The sequence below is a fragment of the Pezoporus occidentalis genome, unplaced genomic scaffold (genome assembly GCF_034315485.1).
Source record: "Pezoporus occidentalis ecotype Australia unplaced genomic scaffold, CSIRO_AGI_Poc_V1 ctg93, whole genome shotgun sequence".
Lineage (NCBI taxonomy): Eukaryota > Metazoa > Chordata > Aves > Psittaciformes > Psittacidae > Pezoporus > Pezoporus occidentalis.
The window spans coordinates 5760186-5778686 of record NW_026916294.1 but is presented as its reverse complement, the minus strand read 5'-3'; the positions used below and the strand labels follow the sequence as shown (position 1 = coordinate 5778686).

General features: G+C 39.6%; 1 protein-coding gene across 1 annotated transcript in view; it reads right to left on the bottom strand.

Moving 5' to 3' along the window:
- MSH2 (mutS homolog 2) overlaps positions 1 to 18501 on the bottom strand; it is a 50891-nt gene that overhangs the window by 31046 nt on the left and 1344 nt on the right. Inside the window, exons 2-6 of the mRNA XM_062605990.1 lie at positions 16910 to 17064; positions 16230 to 16508; positions 15763 to 15909; positions 14576 to 14725; positions 12104 to 12237 (exon numbers count right to left, since the gene is read on the bottom strand). Coding sequence (XP_062461974.1) covers positions 12104 to 12237; positions 14576 to 14725; positions 15763 to 15909; positions 16230 to 16508; positions 16910 to 17064 — 865 coding nt within the window. The remainder of the gene's footprint in view (positions 1 to 12103; positions 12238 to 14575; positions 14726 to 15762; positions 15910 to 16229; positions 16509 to 16909; positions 17065 to 18501) is intronic.

The window sequence follows — 18501 nt, the reverse complement described above, 5'->3', positions numbered from 1 at the left end:
AAATGATAAGTTGGTTTTTGTATAATGCCTGACTGAGGAAATAATAAAGAGAAAATACAAAACCAAACAAAAAAATCCAAGCAAGCTTAATCAAACAACAGCTGACAACACTGGATAATTTGTTTCTGCCATACAGCCAAAAGTGAAAGGAAAATGAGGTAAAACTTTCCATTACAGATCTAAGGCAGCACAGGCAAGATAACAGAAACACTTACAACTACTGAAACCACACTAGAATGCACATGAACTTTGTTCCAAGAAAGTTATAGAAATTTGCAAATTAAACCACAAAAACCAGCAAACAAGACTGCAGCTAATGTAAGTGAAAAGCAACGAAGTACTTTTAACTTGGAAATGACAACTCGCTTTTTTTTCCTGCTATTCAAAATTATGGCCATCTATCCACTTTGGATTCTGTGCAATAACAAGTAACATTAGGCTTAGCGTGCTCTTAGGGAAGAACCAAAGTAACTACCTATTCTGCCAGATATTCTGGAATCCAACAGAAATAACTTCACCTTTTTCCATGGTTTGTTATTGGTAAGAGGCATCTCTCGGATCTACTATTAACAGACAAAAGATTAACACTCCACACCAAAAAAGACATCAAAAACCTGTTTTCGATCTAATAAACAGCACACGCTTTCCCAAGTGTCATCACAAAGCTTCTGTTCCACCAAGGTTGACACCTCACTTGACACCAGAAAAGATTGCTTCTTCTTTTGCTACATCTATGCAGCGTTTTTGCATCACGATTTTAAGGTTACTGCACTCAATACTGCCACAACACAGAGGTTGTCAGGAAGGTTTAGTTATATTTCTAGACTTTCACAGAGCTAGATGTAGAACTTAATGGCAAAACATGAATCAAGCCTGATTTGTATACAGATTTAATAGAAGGGTGAAAAGAATTCTGTCTGTAGAAATAGTAACTAAACTAACAAATTAAAACAAAACACCAGAGATAGAATGAACAGAATATTTTTAATGCCTGAGCAAGATCAGCCAGCACAAAAACCCCTAACAAATCAGTGAGCTGTACAACTTGAGCTGTAAAACACCCAGGTTTTAATCTCTCCTCCACTAACTTCCTGCAAAACCCCGGGCAGTTCTGCACTTCTCTGTGCATGCAGGAAGGAGAATGCTTCTTCCAAGCACCTCTGCTCAAAAAAGGGACTCTGTGGGGGTTTTTATCATATTACGAAACTTGGTTCCATATATAATGAGCAATAGTTAATAATGAGTATAATATATATTTAACTACAGAGTAGTAACTGAAAATCCCAAATTCTGGTAGATTATTTTCTTAGGAGGGAAACTATTACCTAAAAATTCCACACAACATAAGGAAACAATGCTAACACTGAAATTAAATTAAGAATGCACTTACAGGAGAAGCTGACTTCAGAAGATCTTAAAAGTTGGAACTCCCATGGCTATGCAACAGCCGAGTCTTCTGAAGATCACGTATTTGTATTCTCTGCCTGCTAAAGGTTTTCTATGACTGCAGAGTAAGATCAATTTTTCTGGCCAACAGTTCAACTTGATTAGAGAGCATTTTCAAAAGCAGCATATGAAGGACTGCTTTAAGGTACACCAAGACTTTTCATCTCACCACAAAAGTTTCAGAATATACACCATTATATTATTTCATATTTCCTTTATGCAAGGGAAAGTGGAAAACACATCATGTACCATTATTTTAGTTTCCCTTGGGTTTCTTTCAACTTTGAGTTTCTTCTTAATCCAGCGTAGCAGAGGTAACCCCCTCCTGGACATGCTTAACCCAGATGTAAAACTGGTAAATCCTTCTTTTCTAATCCCATAGAAATTACCAGAATAATGCAACAGACTGCAGCCTCAGGTACTGCCTTTTCTACAGAAGTGCAAGGCAAAGCCAAGTCACCATCTTACTTGTTCTGTTTCTCTTCTACACAAAGCACTTGGGATTTTAACACCCTGGAGAAAGGCAGCACCAGAGCAAGTTGCTGTAACTAACTAATACCAGCATTTGTGGTTTCCAGCCAGAAATAAGCAAGGCACTGTGCTAAACTCCCTGGTAACCCAATCGTTCCCTAGGCGAACATCTGTCCCACAAAACCCAGCTGAAGTCTAGTTACCACCACCTCGGGTAAACAGTAAGTATCACCTTAAAATTGCAAAGCTCTTTTCATGAGAAAGAACCCCAGTATGCTTTACAGCCTTTGAAGTATTAAACCAGACATCTGAGATGGACACACAGGAGCCTGGACCAGATATCTGAGGCTGATACTAATAATTACTTCACTCCAGCCCACATCTTGGCAGCATAAAGAACACACAAACCATCCCTCCGTCATTTTGCTCAATACAATCAGAGTTGTTACATGCATTTATACAGATAACGTTCAAATTTACCAGATAAGCACAAAGAAATAACAATGCAAAACATCTAGCCAACCCACACATGCTTTTGGAAGTGCTCAGTTATGCACAAAAGACTTTGTTATGAAACTGGAGCAATTACTGTAAACAATTTGAAATAAAAATAACAAAGCCTGTGGATAATGGGGAATGGCTTTAACCTGACAGAGGGGAGATCGAGATGTGACATTAGGAAGAAATTCTTCCCTGTGAGGGCGCTGAGGCCCTGGCACAGGGTGCCCAGAGAAGCTGTGGCTGCCCCATCCCTGGGAGTGTTCAAGGCCAGGTTGGAACAACCTGGTCTAGTGGAAGGTGTCCCTGCCCATGGCAGGGGTTTGGAACTGGATGAGCTTTAAGGTCGCTTCCAACCCAAACCAGTGTGGGATTTTATGAATAAGGAACCATCAGCTTCAGAGAGATTAATACCATCAAAAGTCATTTTTTTCCACTCATAGAAGCTTAGTAGCATTGAACTTCCCAGTCCCCCACTCAACTTATACACTCAGCTAACACAGGACACTGGGCAGACAGAAGTTGCTGATTTCTGGCAGCAAGCCTCCAGCTTGCAGGGGTTTCACCACAGCACCAGTTCTTCCCGTAATCTGAAGACACAAAATCTGAATCCAGGTTTCCGTTTCATCAACAGCTCTGAACACTGCTCTTTGGATAAGTTGCATACATCTATACCTGAGCACATCTCACATATGAGAGTTATTCCAGTCAAGGGGTCAAAATCTGTCTGTTATTTAATGAAATTGGTACAATTTGACCATAAAATATCATTAGGGTCAAAATCTTATGTCTGAGTGTCACAAGTTGTCCATCAGAATAAGCTCTCTTTCAGCTCTCCTAAATCACACGCATGCACAAGGGCCTGTAGTTCAAAAGCAGACAACCCAGGCAACTCCAAAAGGCCTGTGCAAGAGGCTTGCACCCAGGCAAGCAAGGCTTCTTCCCACTCTGCCAAAAACAGGAGCCTGCACCTTCATATGTACCTCCCTCCATGATAAACAGCTCAAGTTGTTCTGTTTCCTGCCTGCTCTTGCCCAAACCATGCAACCTGCTCTTGTTCCTTCTTAGCATCCGAACAAAGAGTTGGCTCTGTTTCCTCAGTTAAGAACAAGTTATAAAACTTCTGTAATATGAATTGACCTCACAGCTAAACTACAAGATACAGACTGCCTAAATAACAAAACTTTCAAGACCACAATGAAGGGGCACAGCAGTGTATATACATCCTCAGTTTAGCATTTAAAATGCATTGCTGTTTTATATGGGGGATGTGAAATTACAGGCTTCTAGCAATTAAAAGATACTGTATAACAGAGCAGATTAACAGAATCAGCAAACCAGGAACAAACAGCCCCGTGATGATGCATCTTATAGTTTACCTGTAATGAATGCATTCTTACAAAGGCAATGTTGTCATCCCAGTAAGATTACAGCAATCACCGTACTCCAATAGTCAAGTCAGAAGTGAATTAAAATCAAGGGATCTCCAGGCAAGTATCTGATGCCCTCAGGATGTATTTAGTACTAGAAATTGGCCCTCATTCCACTATTACAGGGCAGGTCTTTGGGTTTAATTTGCTACTATTGCCTTTTAATCTCAAATGCATAACTTTAAGCAACCATAAACATGCTGACTATTTTTTCTGCAGCTCTGTTGAAGTAGTCCCATGTAATACAGAGTCCAAGGTTTGAAGCACAGCTTTAGAGCCTAGGAGAGCCACAGAAATCACACGGCACACACTTCCAGAGTATTAGGTACACAAAGTGTGCTACTAAGCAGCTGGACAAAAATGCTTCACATTAGGCTTCCTGCTGTTTAATCTGAAAGATTAAGCAACATAAGAGAAAGCCATATCCCAGCATCAGTCCCCTGCCTTTTCTGATTTTCCTAATTAGACTCCAAACCATCCTACCATGAAAAGAGTACTGGATATTTGTAACCTCAGAATGGTCCACTTACAGATAATTTTTTGAATTAAATAAATGCATTCTTCCAAATAGTCAGAGTTTGCTCCTCTACATCAGTTGCATATATATATAAAGCATAAAATTAACAGGTATCAGGGAAGCAAGAATCTTTCCCACCCTATATGCATTCCTTCAGGTATCATTTGAGTATTATGTTAAAACCTAAAGACAGTAAATTAAAGCCCCAAGATAGGGGCTAGAAGGGGTACCAGGCACAACACTATTTTCTGTAACAACCAAGCAAAGCTTTGGAAGCAATACGTATTGACTGTGAGGCTGCAAGCTAATGAGTTCAGAATAAAAAGCCAAAACAGAACTATTGGAAAAAGCATCATTAACTCCAATATAATGGGGTTCCCTCCCTCCCCCAGAGATACTTAAATGCAGTCTTATGCATTCTGAAATAGGTCACCAATAATTCATTGGTTTTGCACAAGTGTTTAAATGTTTTCCAACCCCAGCTGATTAGGCAAAGTGAAGAAAACAATCCTTCAGCAGTAAAATAAGATCTTGGGTCTTATCCTTGCCAGTAAGGTACTACTTGATGCAATTAAGATCTCACTCCTGAAGCACACTGCTGCAGCAGCAATATTTTTAGACCTTGAGGGAAGGGAGCGCTTGGCATCATTCGGAAGCATAAGCAAATACAGCAGCCGCACACAAGCAGAGCTCTGCTTTGCCTCCTCTAGCCAGAAAGCATGTCAAAGCAAAGAACTGCAGGGCTCCAAGGTATGCACACAAATTCTCTACAACGAAAAGTAAGAGAAGCAGAAAGGAAACATTATTCTTCATTTGCAAGGCAAGGCTGGCAGCATCTCTGATACTACTGTGACCATCTGCCTCTCACCGTCTCCCGCTGACGGCTTGCTTTGCAGCTGGGACTACTGCACACTCCCATGGCAGACCAGCTCTGCTCTACAAGGCTTGGGTCCTGAAAACATTAACACATTTTAAAACAAAAACTACTACTCCTGTTTATATTCTAAAGGAATTTCTGCACACCTGCGCATCCCACCTACACCTACATGATCACTCCAGTCACAGTTCAAACCAAAATCAATATACCTTTCCACAGCCTGGATATATTACTTACAGTACCAGTCAGCTATCCAAGTAATAGAGAAGTAAAATAAACTTTCATTTATGCTTCTCACAAATTACGTTTCCCAAATAAGAGTAAAGTTTATTTTTTAATTGTTACTGAGAACTGCCATTCAGAGTAGAACTTTATGTAACAGCACTATTTAGATTCAATTCACCACTCCTCCTCAATCTCCGTTAAGAAATAACAGTTATCATCCTAAAGAAATTAAACAGCTCCACAGAAGAAGAGCTGGGATAAAAAGGGAAAATTTCCACCTTGCAGCAACGTGCTGCTTCACAGAATGATAAACACTGTTCCAAACTTTTCAATGCATATGTTTATAGAAGAAAAAAAAAACAAAAAACCACACTGCAGATCCATCACCCAACTTGAATTTTGAACATAAGATGTTTTACACAGCAAATCCTTTCCCATCTCAAGACCCCAGCACAATCTTGCTGGACTGAAGAGCCTCTTACCCTGAAAGAACTGTACAGACAAAAGTGATAAGAGGGTATTTCATAAAACAAGATTCTCTAAGTATCTCCTGCTTTGTCAGAGAAATGTTTTCTGTCTTCCCAATGTTACAGAAGACTTCATTTATTAATTTCCATGCATACATTATTTTTCATAACATTTCCACTGTCTTCTCTAGGAGCTGAAAATAATTCAAGCAGCATCTTCATAGTGAATTTGCCAGGAAAGCAGCAGGTTTATTGGTAGTGAACAGCTCCATTAAACAGATTCAGACACTTTTCCAACTTGAGGCTAAGCACATATCCAATTTACCAAACTTGTTACAGGAGGATAATTCAACTTACAACACAAATTAATCAGCGTGAACTCTAAAAGAGTCAAGATACCAAGAGAAGGCAAACACTGCCAAGTCAGATTATTAAATCTAAAAAACAGGCTTTTAGTATTGCTTGATCTGCATTTAAGATGATGTTAATCTTCTCATGTTTATGATGATAGCAGGTCACGGACCACTGCAGAGGTGCAGAACGATTCATTTTAGATGACAACTTTCATCACTTCATGTACTAGCTTTCGTGAGGTGAAGAAGCCAAACCAAATTATTCTGTAGCTATGAGATTAAAAAAAAAGGAGCAGAAGGAGCTGAAGGCCAGAGAGGGGAACTGGAATTGCCCCTTTTGACCACTGCCTACTTTTACTGGATTAGATGCTACATACAAATAATCAGATGATTATTTTAGCATGCTAAATTTTCCATCTAGAGATGAACCAAGCAGCTACATGAACCCTAGTGCCAGCGCCAATAACAAGGGAACTGGTAACAATACATGGTCAGGGAAGCATGACTACCCCTTTTGATTTAAAGTGGTTACAGAGAGTGTCAGCAAACTATGAAACAACTCACGACCACAGGCTGCTGCATGATCCGTAAAGAGTCAAAACTAAATGAAAAACCTTCACACAATTCTGACCACTTGAAGACAAAGAAATCCTACACACAGAACACCAAGTGTGAGCAAGTGCCAGGGACATGAAGGGAAAAATACCCTTATTTGAAGGAAGACAAGAACAACCAGTTCCACAATACTTTTTGTGAACATCACCATTCCATCAACACAGTATTTAGGCTTCTGGAAAACCAATGGCCACCTTCAAGTTACTGACAAACCTTCATTTCTTATAGGATAATGAAGAACAGTGAAGACAGCAGAGCAAAAACTCATCAAGCACTATCCAGTCATGGACAAATCTGTAAACTCCATATAGTGAAACTGCCCCACCCGAAACCTTCCAGGATGGAAAGCAACTGATGTTGCTTCTCTGCATAATGCTGGGCACCAGAAAGGTGTAGTGCCAGTCTTCAATTAAATACAGCATTTTGGGATCCAGTGATACAACAGTATTACTGCATGGTCTCCAAAGACTAGAGGCAGTCGAGTTTTCCATTATTATTTTTGTGTGGTTTATTCCTTACAAGTTTCCACACATTATTAAAATTAAGAGTTTATTACATGAGCCCATAAACACTAACAATCTTTTAAATTGCTAACCTGTGCATTTCCTTAAACTTCTGCAGACTAAGAGCATACTGAACAAGTTTCTTTGCCATAAAAGAACCCTCAAAACTGTATGTAAACAAAACATTAAAGACTTTACAACCCTTACACATGATAAATGAAATGAAATTACAAGTCGAGACAAAATTATCTTGCCAACAACTTCCACTGCAGTTTCCTAACATGCCACCTTTCTAATGTGTGTGGATATAAATTAAACAAAGCAGAAACACTAGTATGTTCACTGCTCTTTCATGGAGAATGCACCTACCACATACCTGTATACAACGTTCAAAGTAGTGACCACCAAGAATACAAACGTTTTCATATGGTCACACTCTAACTGGAAACTTCATGAACTTACAGCTGCATTTAAAAAAGAAAAAAATCCTGAATAATTAAACACAGATTCTAAGTAAAATTTAACAACTGCAGCAATTGCCATCCACCTCCTTTTGGCAGGCTGAGAGCAAAAGAACAGTATGGCAACTACAGATTCGCATTTCCCTAAATAAACAGCAATTTCATTATTTCTTAAAAAACTGAAAACCAATTTGACACTTGAACTGAATTTTCATTTCCCTTCAGCCTCAAAATTCAGATGCAAAACACTGACTAAAAGCTTAATACTTCTGCTTATTTTGCATAAAGTAAGGACTTGTCAGGATCATAGATTGGTTTGGGTTGGAAGCGACCTTAAAGCTCATCCAGTTCCAAGCCTCTACCATGGGCAAGGACACCTTTCACTAGACCAGGCTGCTCCAAGCCCTGTCCAACCTGGTCTTGAACACTGCCAAGGATGGGGCAGCCACAGCTTCTTTGAGCAACCTGTGCCAGTGCCTCATTACCCTCATAGGGAAGAACTGAAGTGGGCAATCTGGAAGTATCACCTAGAACTACCTGCTCCAGTGCTGCAGCACTGAATGTCACCTATAATTTACTGATTTGAAGTGTTGGTTGCTGATCCTTGACCTAGAAGACAAGTTATTTGGATAATCATGCAAAATACGAACAGCTTTTAGGTACTTCTCTAGCTCCAACATCAACATTGTCTTTCCCACTCCTGAAGGTGTGATGAAAGGAGTTTTTCCTCAGCTCTTATTTACATCCCCTGTTCCCTCCTCAACCAAGAAAACTAAAAGTGAGTCTCTTGCAAAGCAAGAATCTAAGCTTTTTAACAGGTTTCAAACGCCTGGGATTTTGATGGAGTTTGTTTCCTAGTGATGTGGCCTGACATTTACTCGACTAGTAGAGCTTTTGTTCAATGTTTCTAGACAGAACTCACTCTGAACCCTGGTTTTACAAGCAAACCCAAATGAAAACACAGGTGATCTGCTAGTTTTGAAAACAGTAACCATCGGTGAAGGGAGAGAAGAGGGTTAAAGAAGCAACATTGAGAGCTTCAAACTCCAAACATGTTTCTAGGGGACTCACTGATGACAACTTTCAGAATGACAAAGATGACATTTTTCTAACATTTCTAGAAGCCTACCTGGGAAGCCAACACCATTTCATGTCGCTGGGATGACAACTTCTTTCATGCAAAATACATACCGCATCATGATCTCCATGACAATAACAAATCACATCTCTGTCTTCCAGCCAGTTCACATTCAACCTGTATTTCAGAAGCTTACTTCACAGGCATTAAGGGCACTCCCAGAATGTTAAACTGCACTTCAGTTAAGCAATTTAGACAAACCTCCAAGTTGGTCATGTTCTCCCCTCCCTTACTGAGGACACAGGCCACCACCTCCTAATTTAACTGCCTGAAATCAGTCTGTTGCTGTGGAGAAGTACTGACCTGCACTCAGAAAAGCACAGAAAGTCTTCCCAGAGTCACTAACCACAATGACAGAAGCAACAAAGCCTATTTGCAGGGACTGCTGCAGGTTAGGAAAGAACACAAAAGAGCAGTGAAAACCTAATGCAGAACAATTTACATGGGAAGGGAACTCAAGGCCTTTAGTTCCAGCAATTGCTCAAAACAAGGCTAATTTCAGTTGAACACTTAACAAGAACAGAGATCCATCTCCCTGAGCACGCATTCCAGAGCCTCACCATCCTCAGAGCAAAGTTTGTTTATTTTCTTTATATCCAGACGGATATAAAGACCAACAACCTTTGGTGAAGTTGCTCTTTTTCTCATGCTTTTGCTGTGACCTTGCAAGAAGCACATGGCTTCACCCTCTGATTCCCACCCACTAGGCAGCTGAAACCAGTGGTTAGGTCCGCCCCTTAGTCTTCTCCAGGCTACAAACCCAAATCCCTCAAACTCTGCTCACACACCATGTGCTGCAGCCCATGATCCTGGTCATGGCCTTCCACTGAACAGTCTCCCCACCTTAATGGGGAAATGTAGATGTTCACCATAACCCCCCTTGACTTTGCTGTCCCTTCTCTAATCCTGACCCACGAGCTCACAATCGGCCTGATACCCTTTCTGCATGTTTAAGCCATACCTTTGCAGAAACACACCCCTTATACCTTCCCTACTCTGCCTTCATCAAGAGGACACACTACAGCTTGCCAGTTGCATGATGGCATTTCAGGGGAGCTCACAGGCCTGCAATGCACAGAATTCTCATTTCACCTGGCCATTTCTCAATCACAAGGTGCATTTGCAAGCACCTGAGATGCTCTTCCAGTTTTCCAAGCTACCCCATATGCATTACCCCACTCTGTCCCCCCATTTATCTGCTTGAGAAAGCATACGTTAGTTAACTTACTGCTAAATAAAGCACTGTAAAAGCATTCAAGCCTGCCTACACAAGCTAGCAACAAGTTAGGCTTTTTTCATTTTTAAACAAGCTGCTACTTCAATTGTCATTCAAGACCTATTCATGAGAATGTTCTACAAAGTTGGAATTTTTACCCTCCTAGCCATTTGTTCACCTCAAACTTCCCAAATCTGTTACTTTCTGACTCTGACAGGATAGAACAGTTTCTACTGTGTCCCCCCCATGCAGCATATATAGGAACACAGGAGAAAAGCTCAAAACAGGCTTGAATCAGGACAAGTGATGTTCAAATACAGACTTTAAGCCCTGAGATCTCAGCAACTGCATTTTAATTTCAGAAATATGCTGACTATAAAAGCAAGGAGAAAGAGCTTCATGTACTGCCTTCTGAACATACCACATGGGAGAAAGCAAGGCTGAATCTTATATCCTATGACTGATAATTATGTCTTCCTAATCATGGAAAAATCAATCAGACATGGGCAAAATCCCTAGTCTTTCAAGACAGGCAAGTATCAGGAACCCCTGTAATCTTAGCTCTGTTGCAGTAGATAAACATTATTTTACCTGATGTGCACTATGTACATTAATTTGTGTTGTTACTGTTGATGGTTAATATGTACTAGTGATGTAACACTTGTGTTCTATTTATCCATAAATTTAACATATTGCAGGTTACAAACTACAGAAAGAGGCTGATCCATTTAACTCCAAAAGATGACTTGCACCACCTACAGGTCTTAGCAGAGGCTTACAAGAGAAACTTTCTAAATGAACTTTCAGACATCCATTTCTACATTACCGCAATGAACATTAAGTCAAAATACCTCCTGTATAAGCAAAACAGGCTTACTTCAAAACTGTCACCTAACATCAGTCCAATTTGGGTAGTTCAGCCTAGTTTGATAAGCGTTTTGCACTGGTTTGCATTAAATGGGGTCAACATGGCACACTTCAAGCTAAGAAATAATCAGTAACTCCCCTTGACAACAAAGGAAATGTAAAAGGAACAGCAGCCCAGATATTTCCCTCTCAAATGTTCTAAATATGTTCTAAATTATAGTTTGTAATTCTTAAAACAGCTACAATATATTGTAAAGTATAGACAAAACAACTTGGAGACCCCTTATCTTTCAAATATATTTGAATCTGTGAATACATCTCATGAGTCCCACCAACAGCTTATTATAGTTGTTCCTTTGGATTAAAAAAAGAATGCTTTTCAAAGTATGCAAGACTGTTAAGATGCTCCTTATAGCATCTTATAGCAGCTTCCAATACCTACAGGGGACTTACAGGAAGCTGAAGAGAAACTTCTTACAAGCACATGTGGTGACAGGCAGCAGTATAAAAGAGCAAGGAAGAAAAAGACCAATTCTTGGCAAGGTATGGTAAGTGTGATCTACTGCAACCAAAGGAGTTTTTTTCTAGGAACAGGAAGAGGTCACTACTGCTTAGTTGTTTGGGTGTTCCATTGATTTATCTTTTTTTATTGGTAAACTGGAAGTGACATCAAAGTATCAGTACATAGACTGAGCATTTGCAGTATAAATAGTAGTTTAGGAAGCGGCTGCTACACTACTTTATTCTATAGTATGAATCATTTGACCCTCTAAACTTATCCTACCTCCTCTTTAAAAGTCATAATTGTAAAATGCATTTTATCTAGCAGTAAGCAGTAAGCCATAAGCATCTCAGGGAAGAACGTTTTCTGCTCTGTTTAACTACAGTGTCTTACAGGACAGCACACAAAAACCTACAATTACCCTTATTCTTGGCTGTAGGATTTTGAACTTAAAAGGAAAGAGACTCTTGTAAAAAGTTACAAACTTGTGTAACTCTATCAAACATAATACTCTTACCTTTCTTCAATTCTATTCTTGTCCATAAGTGGTTGCTTGATCCACTGATTAACTAATCTTTGTCCTTGAGGGGTTCTGCATTTGTTTAATAAACCTGCTAGAGACTGTGCAGTATTAGCATTTTCCACAGAACTCTGGAAAGGGAAAAAAAAGAGAGTTAGTGAAGTTTATTAACACCCAACGAATGGTACTTTGATACCTAGGAACAGATCAGTGTTTTTTTTCTGTACTCAACTCAGCACCCATCAAAAAAGACAAATGAAATAACACAGCACTGAAGCATTTACACTCTGGTCTGTAGAACATGGCAAGCAAGGAAGAGCTTTGCCTATTCTGAAAATAATCCTGACTGAACAGGAAAGTTAGAAACATACCTGGTCACTGGACAGTTTGCCCTTTGAACAGGAAAAGTGGAAATATACCTAGGTATTTGCTAGCTTCCCTTTGTAAGGTCAAATTATAGGGGTTTTATCCATCCAAAAAAAAAAGCATCAAGAAACAGGGCCTGGTTGAAGGGTTTTGGTTGGAGATGTTTGGGGATGCCAGGGCAGGGACACAACAGAATGAGGCAAAGGAAAAGAGCACACTTGCCCAACTTCTCTCAAGCTTCCCCAGATCATTTTTGGAGTACTATAAACATCTCTAAACTTACTCCATTCAGTTTATAGTTTACTATCAGTAATTTAGGTTTAATACTAACTGGACTCAAGACTTTGGGGCATTTTGCTTGGGGTTTTGTTTGGGTTTTGCATAAATAGCTAGAAAGCAAAAACTTTGTTTAACACTGAAAACCAAGCTTGTTTCAACTCATTTTGAAATTAAAATCTCAACCCTCTACCCACAAACACCTGCAAATAAAATAGCAGGCAAGCATTCAACCAGGAGCAAGCCTGGATACTTGGAAACAACTGGCATGTTGAACTAGCATCACGACGACAGGAAATGAATGCAGTGAGATGTACTGACACATTTAATCCCTGGAAAATCTAACATCTAAAGTGGATGCGTCTGTTTTCAGTGTTCTGAGCAGTATTACATTTGAAAGCCTTCTGAATCCAAGAAAGTGTCACAGAGTATGTATTATTCACGAATAACCTAGTTGGAAGAACACTGTTTCATATAATCAACTGCATCTGCTGCACTGTAAGAACTTTACCTACATATCTCACAGAGCAACCCAAATTACAGATTATTTTGCCTTTGCTTTAGTGCCTGCCTAAAATATTCCTCACAAACAGCCTGTCACACAGGCTACAACTCAGCTTCCTGCTACATGGCAAACCCCTTAGTCCAAAGCTCACAGCCCCTAATGAGAATGGCAGTGTATTTTCTACTAAAAACCATGTAACATATGCAAGGACTTGTAAAGTGATGAAGCCAACACGGCGTTGAACTTCCTAGAAAACCTCAATAAAGCTTAAGAGATGCAATATTTGCTTCATTCTTTAGACAGTGACAGAGAATCAGGAAATAAAGAAAAAACAAATGCATCAGAAGAGCTCTCTCCAGGATTAACCAGATCAGATACTGAATATAATCTCTTTTATCCTCCAGAAATCCCTCTAAGGTAAAGAGGGGACTTTATTTGTCATTTCTTCCTATAAATCTGAAACTCAAGTAAATTAGCTCCAAGCAAGGATCACTAAGCAGGATTTACTAACAGAAAACAAAGAGCTGATACACACCACTTCGATCCACATTTTCCTAAAACTACAAAAAGGGGAAAAGCAGAGAAACAGACAAGGTGGGAGTGAGAGGTATGGAGGACACCGGCAACCTGCTTGGATTTGTAGAAAACTTGTGTAAAAGGTAAAATTGACACTGGCCAGTTAGCATGCCACAATGCTTTCAGAATGTTCTTAAGCACTGTCCTGTTCATTGCCCTGCCTGCTCTAGCCAGCCCTCCCTTTCAATCACCAACAGCAGTGCTCCTGCCATGTTTCCTGTTCCCCTAATACTAACTCAGGCTTCTACCCTCATTCCCAAAACCAGCACTACAGTATTAAGCAACTATGCTTTGGAAGCCCCTATCATACCACAAAACTACAGAACTCTGCTTCCTTCCTGCACTCCAGGTCTGCTCCTGCCATTGGGAATGTGAACTTCTCTGACAAAAACCAAGGAAAGAAAGCATTCTCCTCACTGCTTAGCCAGACTCCTCAGCAGCTACAACTATGAGGTACTTCTACAGCTCTTCCCATATCTGCATTTCACATAGATGCTTGTTTGTGGCCACTTCCTACCTCCCTGATGATCAACTGTTCTGCATTAAAACATAACAAAACCAAAATATGGTGGAAACAGTGGCTAACTGTTTATAACACCCACTGTACAGGAGTAGCTGCAAACAAAGCTAAATGTTAAAGTTACTAAAAATAAGGACCTGGGAAGTTGTGACAGGGCAGTCAGGCTACTTATCAAGCAGCTAAATAAGTGTATGGCAAATGACCAATTCAAGTGTGCACTTCTTACCTGAAAAAGGTTGAGGGCTTGAACAGCTGCATTATCTAAAATCATATATTGACTAAGATCAAAAGTAGTCAGTTCAAATTGTCCAAAATTAGACTCATCTGCCAGCAACTCTAAAAACTTGATAATGGCCGACAAAGACGAAACAGCAACCTGAAGTTTAACAAACAAAACACACCACGTTCTAGTTAGAAATACTCATGAATCTGAGAGTATTTGATAAATGCCCCTGAAAAAAAAAAACAACAAAAAACACCATTGGGAAGACTTTGAGCCATGTTGATTCCAGCAGGCCTATGAGAGACTCATCCTGTTTGGCTAGACTTCATCTTCATAGGGATGTTCTGTGGCACCCGTGTCTTTCTAGGTAGGTGCAAGAGACACAAACTAGGCATTTGCATAAGCTGATAAACAAAATGTGACATGCATACTTTGCCAGCTTTCAAAACCTCTTATCAGGATGTTTCTGGCTCAGAAATACAAAGAAGTTATTGCAGATAAATGAGATATCATGGATCATCTCTGAAGAACATGGTTTCAGGCTTAATTTTCAGCCAGAACAAGCATCTGCTTGACTCACTGCATGGCATTACACATGCTAGTGCCAGCTCAAAAGAGGCAGCAGCATGAGCAACTTGTTCAGCTGCAACACACTTCAAACAATTTTAACCTGTTATGAAATCACACATTGAGAGAATAATTCTGTACCTTACACCTGCAGTGAGCATCAGCAGTGAAGAACATTTTACAACATATTTATCTCAAGCAAATTACCTCTTGCTTGCAGCTAAGAACAAACATGTTCAGTTCACATGCAGGCACTAAATTGTATGCTTGAGCCATAAGATGATATAAAACACAAAAATATTACCATAAACATTGTTTTCAAGTACCATTTTTCCTGTCATGCAAAATAATTAAAGTATTGCATTTCAGTCCTTAGGTTAGGTTGATTATGAATAGGAATCACCCCTTGTGCATGATTTATTTGCTCACCAGAGTCTAGTACTCTAAAGAGGTAAGTGAAGGGTTTACTCATTTTTTTCCAGGACCCCTGGAATCCAGCTTTGACACAGACTCAAGCTGAGTAGAACTGCCAAACACTTAATCAAGAATATAGAGAATAGCTCACAACAGGTACACAAACCACCCTGCTTCTAAAAACCAAGAGCACACTAAACACTGCTCACCTGCTTCTCCATCTCTGGCAAGGCTGCACTATTCATTTGTTCTTGTTTCTTTGATTTTAACAAGCGATTGAGATCCTGAACAATATCTTTTGTTGTGAAATCAGCCTTCTTCCTGTCTGTGATCAGGATTCCTCCCCTCTGAATGACCTGTTATTCACAAACACACACAGTTATCAATTACTTTCAGTATTCAGGGATAGATGTTCATCACACAGAAGCAAATCCTGAAGAGGTATTTATTTACTGCTAGGTTGCAGAGAATGTCAAGAAAGATTTAGCCTTAGAATAACTTTTGCTGATGAAAACACAAATGGGTCAAGAGACAAAACACTTTGGATGCATAAGTCAAAAACTTGGAGTTAAACTATTGCTCATTTTTCCAGAAATCATGGAGCCTAGCTAATAAGCAAGAATACAGCTTTTTAGATAAAGCTTTGTCTAACTCTAAGCCACAAGGGTTCCCTTACTTGTCGTAGTTTTCCCATCTCTCCTGCAGTCTCTCCTCCTGGTAGCACACACTCCTTCGGACCTAGTTGAACCAGTAAAGCTTCAAGGTTTGAGAACTGATCATTATCTGGAAACTCACAGACACTCAGTTTCCTCAGAGTAGTGTCGACATACCCCACTCCAACTACTCTTTGTCCATCAGCAGTTGACAGTTTGACCCCCACAACCCCGATGGCCATTGACATGTCATTGTTGGCAAAGAGAACTTCCTCAAACTGGGTGAGATTTCCTGGAGAACCCTATTTGGAAATGAAATATACTTTTAAAGACTGCATATACACATATATACTTCCCCCACCACCACCCCTTTGAAAAGGACAACTGATAAAGACTGAACAGTCCATTAATATAAAATATACAGGTGTTCTGGGTTTTTAGCCGTGAAAATTTTACGTATCATCCACACAAAGTGAGCTACTTCAGGTTTTCTTTATTTCCCAGCCTATGGCAAAGACACAGAACAAGCTTCTGCAGCCTTAGAGCAGGGGAAGATACAGGTATATATAACAGAAAGCACGATTTACCATCATACCACCAACATCAGCCCCGGAAAATCCCCAAACTCCAAGCTCAGGGGCTCAGAAAAGAATCATAATTTTTTTTTTATCTCACCATCACAAGGAAAGGTTGAAAAACGTACCTTGTATGCTAAATACCAGTCATTTTCTTTGACAGATTTACTCCCTGCTTTGTTCTTGTAAACTTCAACTCTGTAATGACGAACCAGAAGCAGGTCTCTCACAAAAGATTCAAAGTTCATTTTACTAAGCACAACACTCTCAAGCTTCTGAGTTCCTACAAAAAGGGAAATAAAATTATGACACACCTAAATTTGTTCATACAGTTTTTATTTCCCGTAATCAAAATCCCCAAGAACGGCCCTCAGGGAGGACACTATCCTGGTTTCAAAGAAACAAACATGTAAAATCCATGAAACAACACAAACCCACAACATTCAACTGGTTAATATTAAGAATGAAGACAGCATACTCCATATCCAAACAAAAACAATATTCATTTCCAAATTTCACTAAACTACACATACATATATACAAAGAAATCTGTTTCTCTCTGCCTTCCCCTCTCCGAACTTTTGCTTTCTAATTAGTGTTTCACACATTTTAATCTAATGAGCACTGGTGGAAGCCTGCTACAAGTTTTCCTTTTGAATAACATCTTGTATTTCCTGGATAATCCACTTCTGTTAACAGAACAGACCATCACCCTCGGAAGATGACAAGACACAAGTGCCAAGACATTTCACTTTTACCACAAATATATACTGTAAAAATAACACATTCTCAGAAAAGCTTAAGAGTTTACATTCAAATTACTTAGAAAGTGCCTGACAAACTTCCTGCTTCTGTTCCTCTAAGGGTGCAGGCAGATGATACAGCTGAACAAACTCAATCCCATACACCTGCCGAGGGAAGCTCCCCACCTCCCATGCCACCTCTGTGCCAACCCACACACAGAATAATTCCACTACTACACAAACTGAGGTTTTGGGTGGGTATAGTAAGTTTTCTACCACATAAGCGAGTGGAATATCAGAGTCGTGTCAGATACATGAGAGATCAATGACATAAAAAGTAAGCACAAGGAACCAATAGGGAGTATCACATCCCTATTTCAGTAGCAGGCCTACATCACATTTGAGGCTCTTCCTCTCTTTACATTAAAGATGTTAAATAGTGAATTTCCACACCCACAAGAACTTACGGGCTTATTTTAAATAGGCTTTTTATTACTTTATTGTCTTTCCTCAAATCTCTAGCAAGGCAAAAAAAAAAAGTAGGTAGAAAACCAATTCCACATAATGAGCTTCTTGTTCCCAGTGCAGAACTGTCCAACAAAACACAACTTTCCTTTTTCTCAGCTGAAACTATGTACTACACTAGCAGGGGGTAGCTGTAGCTTATGTGTGCTTTGAAATCATCCTGAAAGTAAAAAATGTAGTTTTATGCCAACTTTTGGTTGGATCTGCTAGATAAGTTTTTAAAGGTCTTAAAACTGAAGCTAACAGTCACAGGCTTACATCTGTGAAATGATCACTTCTACATGGAACACAAAAATCATCCTGATGCCTGTGTTTCTAGTCTGGAAGACGTACACTTGAAACTATCAAGCTCTACAACTTCTCCATGAACTGGGGGGGTTTTGTGGGTTTGGAGAGGAATTGGGTTTTTGGTTTTTTGTTTTTTTTTTTTTTTTAACAGATTAGCTCATCAC